The 13,938-nt window shown below is 38.0% G+C and overlaps 1 protein-coding gene across 3 annotated transcripts in view; it reads left to right on the top strand.

The window, feature by feature from the left end:
• Positions 1 to 13,938, top strand: part of EDA7 (embryo sac development arrest 7) — a 48,632-nt gene that overhangs the window by 19,868 nt on the left and 14,826 nt on the right. For all 3 annotated transcript variants that reach the window (XM_010260356.3, XM_010260355.3, XM_088891590.1), the window contains 5 exons: positions 3,581 to 3,639; positions 3,798 to 3,918; positions 4,281 to 4,349; positions 5,769 to 5,821; positions 5,921 to 6,029. In XM_010260356.3, the coding sequence (XP_010258658.1) occupies positions 3,581 to 3,639; positions 3,798 to 3,918; positions 4,281 to 4,349; positions 5,769 to 5,821; positions 5,921 to 6,029 (411 nt within the window). The remainder of the gene's footprint in view (positions 1 to 3,580; positions 3,640 to 3,797; positions 3,919 to 4,280; positions 4,350 to 5,768; positions 5,822 to 5,920; positions 6,030 to 13,938) is intronic.

Raw genomic sequence — 13,938 nt, 5'->3', positions numbered from 1 at the left:
GGAGTCATCTACTCCAATTGGTCTTGAGAAGAGAGCAATTATTTTCCCTTTCTCATTCCTCAGCACACCCCCAATGCCCGAGGGGCTTGGATTTCCAGCACTGTTTCCATCAAAATTCAACTTGATGCCATTTTAATCAAGGCTGAAGTGGCAACTTTTTTCCAACTTCTTAACAATTCATCCATTGAAAATCTTTAAAAAGTTCTAGAGACTTCAACCAATGCACCACTTTGGTAGAGATCATCCCCAGAATAACTTATTTTCTCTGTCCCCCTGTCTGTAAAGATTCTTGAATTCCTTGAAAGCTGAGGGATTCTCTACCATATGCACTAGTTCATATTCAGTCCATAGGTTAATGAACCTTGCACGATACTCTTGAATTTTCCTCTCTCCTTGATGATAAGAAAATATACCAACTTCTATTTGATAAAGTCTCGGAATATTAGATTGCTGATATTCCTTCTCGAAATACAGAATCTCATAAGCAGTCCTATACCCATGCATGATGCATGGGAATAGCATTTAACTAGTGCACGTGATAGAGAATTTTTGCATTATCAAATTTCCACTGTTGTAGGGCCTTGGCATTTGAATCTTTAGGCTTAGTAGTTGAGCAATCCAAACAGCCCCAAATTTCCACAAGGTATAATTGGATCCATTGAAGTTGATGAGAAGAGTATCAGCCCTTTCCAGAGCCATTGGAACAGAGAGCCAAGCAACATACAACAGAAAACAGCAGCAAAAATAATTCCAATAAGGTGGTTACCAGTCCACCCAAAGCAACTAAACAACATTCCAAGGGAACTTTTAACAAAAACCTTGTAAACAGGGATAATACCTCCTTGAAAGGGCTTATAAAAAGAAGAAATAGAGATGCCAAACTTTGTCCAAAAGTCTGATCAGAACACCCTATAGTAAGGTAATAAAAACACCTTCATTCATCAGAAAAAAAAGGTAATAAAAACACCAAGACTTTGTTCACTTGTCCAGAAAAGGAAACTGCAGCAGTATGCTGACCCAAAAGAGAGGGACCAAAACCTTCTCAAAACTGATCCAATCCAAACCAGCCAAATAGGATCAATAGAACTTCTCTGGGCGTTCTCAGATCTAGGGTTTTGTAGAGATCTGATGTTTCTCAAAAGAGATCCAAAGAGAATACCATTTAAGTATGCATAAATCCTAGAGAAAGGATTGATTTTGGTTGATCAAAACAGCCCAAGATGGAAATATCATGCATACTTAAAAAGGACTCACTACTACTGTAAGTCAACCTCTTAATAGCAGATGAATAGAAGGTAGAAACCACAAGCAGATCAGATTTTGACTTGCTCTGATACCATGTCAGAGTAGGTTTGAATAGAAGAGGAGAAGAGAGAAAGAAGGCTATATGGGTGTGTTGAAAGTGACTGTTCACATCCAGAAAAGAATATTTATATTAAAAGATAAATGGACCATTCTGTCCTCAAGATACAAATAATGTACATTTTAGTATACAAGTAAAAAGATCTAGTGTACAAGGACTATAATACACCTATTCTCCCAAGATACAAAAGGAAGAAAAGACAAAATTAACCCTTTTTGTCTTTACACTATTAGACACTTCATCCCAATTTCTCCAAATATAATCAAAGGAGAGATGTAAAAAGATATTCAAAGTTCTAACCTAGTGTATCACTCTAGTCATAGCACACTCTTTTACTGCTTCTTCACTTCTTTCTTTCTCAAGAAAAACTCTAGCATTCCTCTCTTCCTAGATGGTCCAGACAACTGCTGCCCTTGTTCACAAGGCCCTTCCCCTTTTCTTTGGCCAAGGAAAGGTAGAATAATCAAACAAGCTCTTCACCTCCAACATCAAGTTCCACTTGTGCCCAGACAAAGAAAAGAACCAATCCCAAATTCCTGCAACAAATGGACAGGAGATTAGCAGTTTCTGAACATTAGGGATATTGCATAAACTTTTCTAATGAATAACTTGTAGACATTGATGTCTGTTTGCAAAACTAGTGAGAAAATAGGGAGAGAAAACTAGGAATCACTCAACAAGGATCTAGAACCAATAACTGAGGTTTGGTCACCTCCATGTGCTGGATGGAAGAAATTAAATTTTGATGGCAGCTGCATGGGCAATCCTGGACCTTCGGGTATTGGTGGGGTCATCAGGGAGGAAAATGGAAATATTGTAGCTATGTTTTCAGGACCTATTCAGCATGGAGATGTGGTGAGATCAAAACTGTTGGCAGCTGTGTATGGGTATTATTGAAGGTGATTCCAAAATTGTTGTGGACTGGCTGAAAAAGGGGGAAGGAGTAATATGGCAGTTAAAGAATGAATTAAGACGTTTCAAACAGGTTTCTAAGGATATGATAATCCAGGTAAAGTGGATTAGAAGATCTGCAAACAGTGGCAGATGGGTTAGCTAAACGTGGAATTCAGAGACAGTCCATGTTTTGGGCTGTTTTGTAAATATTGAAAGTGGTTTTGGACCTGATCTTTGCCCACAACTTCTTATTGTACTTCTTTTATAATTAATAATAAATTTTTCTTGTGTTGCTGATAAAAAAAGGATCTAGAACCATTGCAGGGTTTATAGGAATCACTTACCATAAGCATAATTTGTAGAAAAATCACTCAAACTTCATTATAATGTTATTTTAAAGACTTACATGTATTTATTTGTTTTTATGGGTGGCCAATCCTACTAGGGCTAGGAAAAACCAGAAATTACAATATTGCTACTATCATAAGAAAATAATTGCTAAACTACTTAACTAATGACTATGAAATTTTAGACACATATAATCTCTGACTCTAAAAAATCAAACTATTAAGTCAGACCCCACATACATGCAAAATGATCTAAATACCCCTACTATTCTAAAAATACAAAAATACACAAGTTCCAAAAAATTCAATACATGATAAATTGACTCTTTCCCTTTTTACCAAGACCTTATCCACCAGTGTTGATTTCAATGCTTTTCCTAGACCTGCCTCACTAGAGAAACTGGATTTCTGTTTCTGTTCTCCAACCTTGTAAATGTGGAAGAATCAGGCTCTTCACTAACATGGTTATATAGACCCAGTGATCTTGCCACCTAAACCTTAACTTCCAGTATCTAATTGACACACCCACTTTTTTGCAACAGGCCTTGAAACTTGGTCTTCTAAACCCAGCACAACCATCTCCCTGGAAAGAGGCCCATCCACCAATGAACTGGTCCTATGCCTTACCTGGGATTAAGAATAGAGAACCCAGGATCACAACAAAATTTGAATTTGAATTTAAGTTTGACCTTGAGGCAGTACTCCCTTGGTCCCATATACCCTGGATTCTTATGAATTTTGATCCTGGGGAAGGGCCTGGATGTGCGATGGCTAAACCATACAACCAACTCCCTTATCTCAATATGTTAGATCACCTTCATATATTTTTGTTTTGATATGCCTAGATGTATTTTGGCATGGTTGTGGCATAAATTGATATTTGTTCTAGATGTAAAATAATAGCTCATTGCATTGCATTTGTTTTGTCTGTTGTATCTATAGCTGCAAATACTGATATTGTCTCTTTAATTTACAGGGTCGTTTTCTCTCATCACTCAACACTCAATCCCCAGCAATAAATGTAGTCTCTCGAAGGTTATTGAAGAGTGATAGTATAGTGGCCCAGAAGTTGTTTATTAGAATGATGAATGTTTATAGCTGATACAGATCTCTCCCTCTCTCTTTCCTTAATTTTTGTTTCTCCAATTCTTTCATTTCACATTTTCCCTTTGACTTTCATTTTTCCGATCCAGTAAACTTCATGGGCTAGTTGCTTGTGGTGGTGAAGATGGTGCCGTGGAATGTTTTGACATGAGAACAAAAACTTCAGTTGGCAGGATTAATGCTGTTTCTCCAAGTGGTGATACCAATCAGGTAGTGTTTCTATGTCTTCCTGAACTTTTGAAAATGATTGTTAGGTCTAAAGGCCCTGAAAATTATCTCTGCGAATTAGTTTGGCATTTATAAAGTGTGCAAAGTAGTATTTATTTGGATGTGGTATCCTCAATGAGCATCTGAATGCTAAGTCTCATGGACAGGCTGTCCAAATCCCTTGTTACCCTGCTAGGCAAACAAGACATGCAGAATTTGCTAACAACACTTATCCTCAAATGGACAGCAGATCTCTGCAGCCAAACATTTTTTTAATGAGCTATCATAACTTTGGTCATGTAGAAAATTGTTAATTTGCTTCTTTGATCCTAGATGGCCCCCTTTTTGCTTTGCTTGATTTGCAGGAAGTTTCTACATTAGAGTTTGATGGAGATGGGGGTTTCCTCATGGCTGTTGGAAGTAGTGCTGGAAAGGTACAATTTCATCACTTTGGTAATAAAATGTTTTTATCTGATTTTGATCTTATCTTACCTTAATGTTATGCTTCATACCTTATTAATTATCTTTAATGGTATATTTTTTTCTCTTATCAACATCTCCATGAAGAAATAGGGGTTGGTGAATCTTGACAGATCATCATATTGATGTAAATAATTTATCTGAATATATCATTTGTTAATTATCGTGAATGGCCATTTTATTAATGATATAAATTCCAGAAGCTTTCTGGTGCTGGTTCTTGAGGTTAAGTTAATGGTCTTATTTTTTTTTTATTACAACTCAACCTGAATCTGTTACACTTGTAATTTTATTTTTTATGCAATATGTATGTCATATGTATTGATTTATGTATATACAAGGTCACGTGAGATGTGCAATTATCAAAAAAAAGGATGCGTGAGATGTGAGGAGAGAGAATAATGATGAAGGGTCTTTTATTTTAAAAAATTATTTTAAAATGTTGCCCATGTATCATTTGCATATATACTATGTGTACATGCATGGGTATGATAGTGTGTCTTCATCCATGTGTTTGTAAATTTGGTAGGTAAACTGAACCCTACCTGACCAATCAGATCTCATGACTGGGTTTGGGTTAGGGTTGAGAACCTTGGGTTGAAGACCATATTGGGTTAGGGTTGAGGTTTTAACTCATTGGGTTGGATTAAAACCTCAAGTTATTCTTTGTTTTTATTTTTTATTTTTTCTTTTTGATTGGCCTCCAAATTATTCTTCTCCACTTTCCTGTTTTCTATAGTTCTTTTCATTTTATGCTTGTGGTTGTTATTGGAATTCACATCATTTAGTTCCCTTTTCAACCTTGTTCTTTATTCATTTGAGAACCTTTTTTTTTTGTTTTCATGATTTTGAAACTGACCTTTTTCTCATCATTCTATTAGAGTGAGGTGTTATTTTAGATGGTTGTGTCAACTTGTTGACATTGTAAAAGAATGTCATTATAGAACTTAGTGTTGAATTTCTCTTTATGTTTTATTCCTATTAGTTATTCAAAACTTACTAATAAGAATAATCTTGGACCAAACTACAAACTTTTTGAGGCTATCAGCACATCACATGTTTGAGCACAAGGATAACTACAAAGGGCCATTATCCTTTGTTGGTCTACTGTCAGTTGTCTTGGGAGTTGTGGATTTGATATGCACCTAAACTTTGTTTCTTACACTTTAGCATGAGATTTTACCATTCCATCAAGAAATGACCCCTATAGCATAAGGACAACCACTCTCTAATAGAACTTTGTTGCTTGTATTCTTGTGGTTTGATTTGTATTCCTAAAAGCTTAGAAAATTGTTTTCTTTTTTGTTTCAAGCTTCATATTCATCATTCATCCCTTCTGACCTTAGATCTTATTTGTGCCTTTGAAATTACAGGTATTTATCTATGACTTGCGTTCTTCCCGTCCTGTTCGGGTGAAGGATCACATGTAAGTGTCTCATTGGAATTGGTCAATGCTTTTAAAACAATGAGATGTACTTTTTTCAGTTCTGACTTTCTTCTATGTTTGATATGATTATTTTTATAGGTATGGCAGCCCAATACTGGATATTAAATGGCACCATACTCTTAATTCTGAAAGACCAAAGTTGATCACTACGGATAATCATATTGTTAGAATTTGGGATCCTAACACAGTAAGTTTGTTTTCTTTGTGGACATTATGATTTTGATAAGCCATTTGCATTCTTAACCATTTTATTTTATTTTGTCTTTTGATGAGTAACTATGAAGTTTATTGATTTAATTGAAAGAATATTATATATAGAACATGCCTAGGCATCCCAAGCATAGGCTGGTAGACAACCACCTATCCCATCACAGAAATGTAAATTACAATTCAGCCCAAATTAAATGTTTCCTATTAACCTGTTGTTTAACAAAACCTTTGCCATACATTTGCCAATCTCCTTACCCAATAGAAACTTGAGACTATTTCTTGTGCTAAATATCTGATTTCCTTAATGATGTATATCACCACGTTCCTTGATTTTTACCCTTGTGCCTTTCCATCACCACCTTTGAATCTCCCTCTACCATCATATTTCTAGCAGTCTTACAAGAGCAAAGAGAGAAGTTCCTCATCCCTTCTGTTACTCCTTTGGGACTGAGTTGGGATTTTGGCGAGTTCTACGTCATTTTGTATTCTCTTGATAATGTCTGTTTGGATCCCTTTATCTTAGATAGACGAGTTCTCCTCATCCTAAGGGTTCCTTTTTGTGTGCTTCCTTCTTCAAGTCTCTTTGTCAGTCCCCTGACCCTCAAGAGTTTCCCTTCAAGGAAGTCTGGTGTAGGTTTGTTCCCCCAAAAGTTGATGCTCTTTGTTTGAAGTGTTTTATGGGAAGGTAAACACCTTGGGAAATTTGCAAAAGTGGAGATCCTTTCTGTGTTTATCTCTGTACTGGTGCATTCTTTGCAAATGTAATGGATAGGATTGTTATTACTTATTTATTTCCTGTTCTTTTGCTACAAAATTATGGGATTGGTTCTTCTCTTTGTTTGGGTGCAGGTGGTGTAGTTGGGGTGGTAAGGCAATAAGGGATGGTCATGGTCTCTAGACAGAGGATGACTGTGAGTCTGCGCGAGTGAAGGTTTTGTAGGTAGGGTGGAAAGGCAACAAGGGATGCTCTCCTTGAAAGGCTGAGGATGACCAAGGGTTTGTGAGAGCAAAGATGCCAAGGGAGCTTTGCGAGAAAGGGGATTAGGGTGAAGCAGGGAGTAGGGAGAGATTCGAAGGCCCATGCATGAGATCAGTCTCGAGAGTCCTTCGTCTTCTAGCCTTCTAAACTTGGTAAGGTAACAAGGGATGGTCTCCTTGAAAGGTCGAGGATGACCAAGGGTCTGTGAGAGCAAGGATGCAAAGGGAGCTTTGCGAGAAAGGGGATTAGGTTGAAGTAGGGAGTTTAGAAGGCTAGAAGGCAAAGGACTCTCAAGATTGATCTCGTGCATGGGCCTTCGAATCTCTCCCTTTTATAGGGAGATCCCGAGGCTATAATGAGAATCATACAAATAAAGACTTTTCTTGTTGGAAAGTGGATCACGATTATTTGGTGCTTAGTGGGTAAGCTTTATTGGGGTTTTGCCACGTGTCCAATGAGGATCTTTTGGTATTAGGATTCCCTTTCCCTTAAGATTCTCACATGGTATGTCTTGGCTACAATCCTTTTCAAGCTTGCTCGTGGTCACACGTTAGGAATAAGGTTTTTATGATGATGACATGTTTCAGTGACATGGCCTACTATGACACGGCGAGTCGCTGTTGCTCATTGAGTAGGGGACGATCCCTGTTTGTCGAGTCTTCAGATAACTCTGAGCAATGACTGTGTATGACATCACAGGTGTAAATGGTCACCTTTGTCACTTTGGAACGTTTCTCATCCATCCTAGATGTCTCTGCTTGTAGTTTGTCAGCCATTACAATGTTCACCGCAGGTGTTCCGGTAATTCGCTTTGTGCCATTGCAGTCTTCATTGCAAGATTAATTCTTCGTGTACTCATAATTTGTGATCCTCATTGCGGTCTCTGCAATGCTAATCTACATGTACTTACAGGTGGAATCTGCCTTCAGATCTACATATGTTATTTGACCCATCTACCTTTGTGTGGATCAAAAAAGTGGAAGAACTGCAAGATTTTCTGAAGAGAAGTAGAGAAGTTTACAAGAACTCAAGGAGTGTGTGATTACCAGAGTGATACATTGGTTAAAAACCTTGGAATGTTTTCATCAGTTTTCTTTGATGATTTTTGGAGAAACTGGATTGTGGTGGCCAATAGCTGTTCTCAGAAGGATAAAACACATGTAGCTTGGAGACCACCTCCATTTTAGTACTTAAAACTGAACTTTGATGGAAGCAGTCAAGGCATTTCATGCTGCTTTGGAGTAAGAGGGGTGGTGAGAGACAAGGATGTGAATATTTTGGCACTTTTCTCAGGACTGGTGGGGGAAGGAGATTCTATTGGGTCTGAATTGCTTGTTGCACCACAAGGAATCCAGATCGCAAACCAGCTTGGTATGGTAAATCTAATAATAAAAGGTGATTGTAACTTGTAAGGTGGTGGTGGGATGACTGCTAAATCCAGACTTTGTATTGTGGTGCTATAGAGATGAAATCAATAAATTCAAATGGTATACAGGGTGTATGAATGTAAGAATATAGTGGGCTAGGAGATCAACAAATACTATGGCTCATTTTCTAGCCAAACAAGGGAAAAATAGGGATATGTTGTACTAGGCTCAGTTGTAATCTGTTTATTAATTTGTTCTATTTATTTTTGATGTGGCGGAGGTTGCACCTCACACCTCTCCAAGGGATGCTTATACTGGTTTTAAGCTCTTGATCATTTACCAAAAAAAAAAGACTGCTGGCATCTCCCCTTTTATTGAGTCCCCTTGCCTAACAGGTCCTAAAACTTGTTGGAAATGAGATTTCCATTTGTTCATTACTTTGTATTTGATCTCTTTGTTAATAAAATGAAACCTCTGTTCATGAGGCATTTCTATTATAGTTGTATTTACATATAAATAGAGGGTCCTTAGGTAATATTGTAGGGCATTTCGATGGGATTTATCATGGGGGTACTTGAAACATCCTATTTAAGGGTGAGCCTGCCCAACTCACTTTCATGGTTGGCACATAGATGGTTTTCATAAGATAATGTGGTGATATCTAGGGGTTGAGCAAAAAAAACCAAAAAACCGAACCGACCGAAACCGAACAGAAAAATCGGTTAACCGAACCCATCGGTTCGGTTTCGGTTCGATGTTTTCAAAAACCCGACAATTTTGGTTTGGTTCCGGTTAACCATTTAAAAAAACCGACAGTTACCTGAACCGACTGATATATATACAGTAATATATATTTATATAATTATATATATATATATTATATTTTTTATTTTTTTCGAAAATCAAATAAAAAGGTTCGGCAGTCTAAGAGTGTCAGACTGCCGAATTGAGATTTTCAACCTTTCTCTTCGAAAATCGAACCTTTCAATTGAAAATTAAAACATATCATATTTTATTTCATTTGAAAACCGAATAGGCGAACACTGCCAAACTGGTAGTTTGAGTGTTTGACAGTCTCTTCGAAAATCGAATCCTTAATAAGTAATAATTGGCCTCCTACCTCCAGCGTGCCTTTCCAGTTTCCCCTTTGTTTCCCTCTCTGAAACTCTGAGCTTTCTCTATCACTCTCTCGGACTCTCAGTCTTAGTTCTCTTCTTCCCCAACAGACCGACGGCCTCCAGCGCTCCGCCCTCCGACCGAATCACCGATGGCCTCTGACGACCGAATCACTGACGTCCAACCAGGCGACCAACTGTCTCACTCTTTGTTCTCTCTCTCAGACTCTTCTTCTTCTTCCCCAACGGGCCAGACCTACCGGCGGTGTCTCACTCTCAGTGAGTGTCTCTCACTAATCTGTCTCAGTAGTTAGTTTTGTTCATCAGCTCTCATTCTCTCATCAGTCATTTCTCTGACTCTCTCACTCTCAGACTCGGAGCTTTCACTCTCTCTGAGACTGTCTGGCATCTCCTCTCAATCTCTCATCTCTCAGTCTCTCACTCGACACTCACTCAGACTCACTCAGTCTCTTCTCTCTCAGTCTCAGTCACCCATCTCTCTCAATCTCTCATCTCTCTGTCTCAGTTCTGTTCACTCTATCTCAGAAGTCAGATCATCGTTCATCGATTCTCACTCAGTCTTTTTAGAGGGGAGGCTTTTTCCCATTTTTTAATTTTCAGTGCATAAAAAAACCGAAAAACTGAACTGCGGTTAAGCAGTCCATCGGTTAACCGGTCGACTGGTTAACCGACTGCATCTGTTCAGTTAGATTTAAAAACCGAACAGGTTGGTTCGGTTTAGAAAATCACCCCACGGTTCAGTTAACCAAACCGTGAGCGCCCATAGTGATATCTCAGCCATTGGGGTGAGATATCAAAAAAAGCTGAGAGTTTGGATCCTCAACCCCAAAGGTGCTTTTTCTTGTACTTTGTTCTTTCATTCCTGGTTTCCCCTATTTCTCATGGGTCCTCTTTTTCGATGCTTGAAGTATGGTGTAAACCTGTTCCTTTAAAAATAGAGGCTTTCTATTGGGAGGTCTATCATGGAAAACTCAACACTATGGACTTATTGCATAAATGAAGGAAAACTATGTGTTTGTTCCCAAACTGGTGCATTCTCTGTAAGGCAAATGGTGAAACTAGGGGTGAGCAAATGGGTAGGTTCTACCCAGAACTGAATGGAGCCAACCTCGAACTAGCCTTGAACCGGTCCTACCTAATCTGCTACAAGGTAGGGTCTGGTTCCGAATTCTTGAAAGTTGAAACCAACCCCCACCCAAGCCGATTCCAGGGTCCAGGGGTTTACCCTACCCGGACTTACCCAATGAACTGACCTTGGTGGAACCTGCCTTGGAACCAAACTTGCCTTAAATAAACCCCAAAATACTTTGGGGAACGTGAAGATTTGAACCTAAGCACTCATGGTCTCACTTGACCATTGAGTTACGTAAGTTATGTGATTATTTGATTTCATTTTAATATTTGAATGTGTAAAACAAGTAAGGTAAAAGGTAATATTTACAAAATTTAAATTTAAATTATAAGTTTTGAACCACATAATAATATCTACATATTAAGTTTCTCAATTTAATCAATAAAGATAATATAAGTTTTAAACTGTATATATTATATTTATTGAAAATCAAGTTTTTAAAGAAAATACTTTTTTTTTTTTTTTTTGAAGGGGAGATTAAAGAAAGAACAGGTTCCATGGGTAGACCCTGGAACTGACCTCGGAATTGCTAAGGCTTGAACCAACCTTTACAAGTTAGGTTCTGGTTCCAAAAACCTAGAACCGACCCCTACAGGGTAGGTTCTGCCATGGAACCGAACTGATAGGTGAAACTATTGGACATCTTTTTATCTCTTGTTCATTTGTTACCTTTATTTTGGATTGGTGCTTTTCTCTTTTCGGGTGCATGTTTATTGGTCAAGGAAGAGAGGGAGAATAATGTGGTGTTTTAGGGCTACTGTGTTATGGATAGCATGGGAAGAAAGAAATGTGAGAATTTTCAAGGAAGAAGAAAGACATTTGGAGGCTATTAAGGTTTGCATAACAATTAGGGTGATACATTGGGTTAAATCCTTTGACCTTTTCTCACCCCCACACTGTTGATGATATAAAAAGAAATTGGATGGAAGTGACTTCATCATCTATAAGGGAAGAAAAAATCATCAAATGCTGGCCTCTGCCCTTGGAAAACTTTATAGAACTTAATTTTGATGGGAGCAGCCTTGAGGCCCTTTAGGCATTTAGGGGGGAGGGGGCCAGGGCGGCGGTTTAAAAGGCGTGCCTTGGTGCACAGGTGATGCGGATTTTAGGTTATGTGCCTCACCTAGGTCCCAGAAGGAGTATTTTCAAAAGGTGTGCACCTGGTGCGGCTTGTGCTTCAGCCCAGGTGTGTGCCTTTCCGAAAATCCTGTATTTGCTAATGTTTCTCATTCATTCATCCTAATGAAAGATATTTCTAAAAGACACTTAAAGTTATAAAACCTTTCTTTTTTACAGGGATTAAAAATTTAAGACCCTAATATGGACTTGTTTGGGCTTGCCTTGAGGGGGCTTGGTATAGAGGCGGCTTGTAGAATCAATAATATGTAATGTTTAACATCACATTTGCTATTTGAAGTAATGCAATTGGAAAGAAAAATAGAGAGATTAAGAGTTTACGTGCTTGAATCTGTTTTATATGTCATGCTTGATTTTATATTTAAATATTCATTTTAAACATGTCTTACATGTTATGTTTATGTATTTTAATTTTGGATAGTAGGTTTTTTAAAACATTTGTTTTAATTTTTTTATATTTTTATTTGATAATGTGTTTAATATTTTTATAATTTGGATTTTTTAATTTTTGGCAATTGTTTGCATTTTTTTTTGTTTTTTGCATTTTTGTGCCTTGCTTCAAAAAGGCATGCGCCTTGCCTTGTGCCTCTGGCACAAAATGGCCCTTGGACTTTTTTAAAACACTGGTTCAAGGATAAAGAAGGGAATATATTAGCTTTATTCTTGGGCCCTATTGGTCTTGAAGATTCCATTATTACCTTTAGAAACCTTGTGTTAGGTTTCCCTGCCTTTCCCTTCCTTTCCCTACCTGTTCCTTCGAACCAAACATAGCCTTAGAGCTGAACTGCTAGTTGTCCTGTGTGGAGCTCAAAAAGCAAAAGTGTTAAAATCTGGAAAGGCTGTTTGTTGAAGGGGATTCTCAAGTGGTGGTTAGCTGGCTAAAGGATGAGAGGAGGCAGCTTGGATCTACTGAGATGGGGTTAAGAAAATCAAAGGGCTACTAAAGGGATTGACAACAACTTTTCAGTGGGTCCCTAGGGAGGCCAATGAGCTAGCTGATTCATTAGCTAGGCCAGGGGGTTGTTAGGGAACAACTGTACTGGGTTCAGTTGTAATATCTGTACTCTTTAGGGTATCTTTAGCCCTTATAATCCTCTCTGTACATTATTGTTTATATTAATGAAAAGACTCCTGGTTATTTACAAAAATAGGAAAACCATTGGCAATTCTAACCTTATTTTGTACAAGAATGTATAGAATGAAAAATTTAAGCGCCAATAATTTAATTGTAAGACAATGAATTTATATAAATACATTAAACCAGTAAACCCGATATAAAACCAAGTCAGACCGAACTGGATTAAATCAGTTGTTCATCTAGTTAGAGCTATTTTCATCAACTTAAGTGCTAGAGCTTTATAGAATATCAATTAAAGGGTCAAAATAGGCAAAAGCAAACTTAAGAAGATTCCAGAATATGGAGTCCCAAAACATTATAAGTAGGGGCCCCATACCCATATGAGGGCCCATTAACAACAAGACCTTCAATCCTCAATGGATCCATTTCATGGGAGAGAAACTCGTATTCTCTCTCTCTCTCTCTCTCTCTCTTTCTCTATGTGATTCTCTGTTATCACCAACATATTCTCCCACCATTCCTTGGACCTTTGGAGCCTGACCACCGCCTGACCACACTTCATGGCTTTACATTAACAATGGATATGGCTTTAAACAGAGTGGGCTGGCGAAACAGGCTTCATGTAGCTGATCCCATGTAATTTGGATAAGACTTGGATGATGATGACGACGATGATGATGATGTTTAGAATGAAGAACAAGGTAGATTTACCTATTATATGGTTAGGCGTCCCTAAATAAATAATTCAAGGGATAGGAGGAATAGATACATGGTGTTGAAAGTGGATGCCTGAATAAGCAAATGCTGCAATGGAAGAGGCACCGGCAGCAAGCTTGGAAGTGGATCCTGAGCTTTTGTAGTTCCTCCTTGGAAATATTTATCATGTCTCAGGTGGATACCGATAAATGTTCTGTGGAGGGTGATGCTGTTAGGTATGTTGGAGGCACTATTAACTTTCTTATCCTTTATGAGCACCAACAAAAACTGAATCATTACCATTTGGAGTCTCTTGCATAAATACTCTCCACCTTTCTAAACTTTGAACATGACGCAGTGT

The sequence above is a fragment of the Nelumbo nucifera genome, chromosome 7 (genome assembly GCF_055504915.1).
Source record: "Nelumbo nucifera cultivar China Antique chromosome 7, China Antique-T2T, whole genome shotgun sequence".
Classification (NCBI taxonomy): Eukaryota; Viridiplantae; Streptophyta; class Magnoliopsida; order Proteales; family Nelumbonaceae; genus Nelumbo; species Nelumbo nucifera.
Note: the sequence above shows the minus strand (reverse complement) of the source record. Positions and strands in the feature narration are given on the sequence as shown.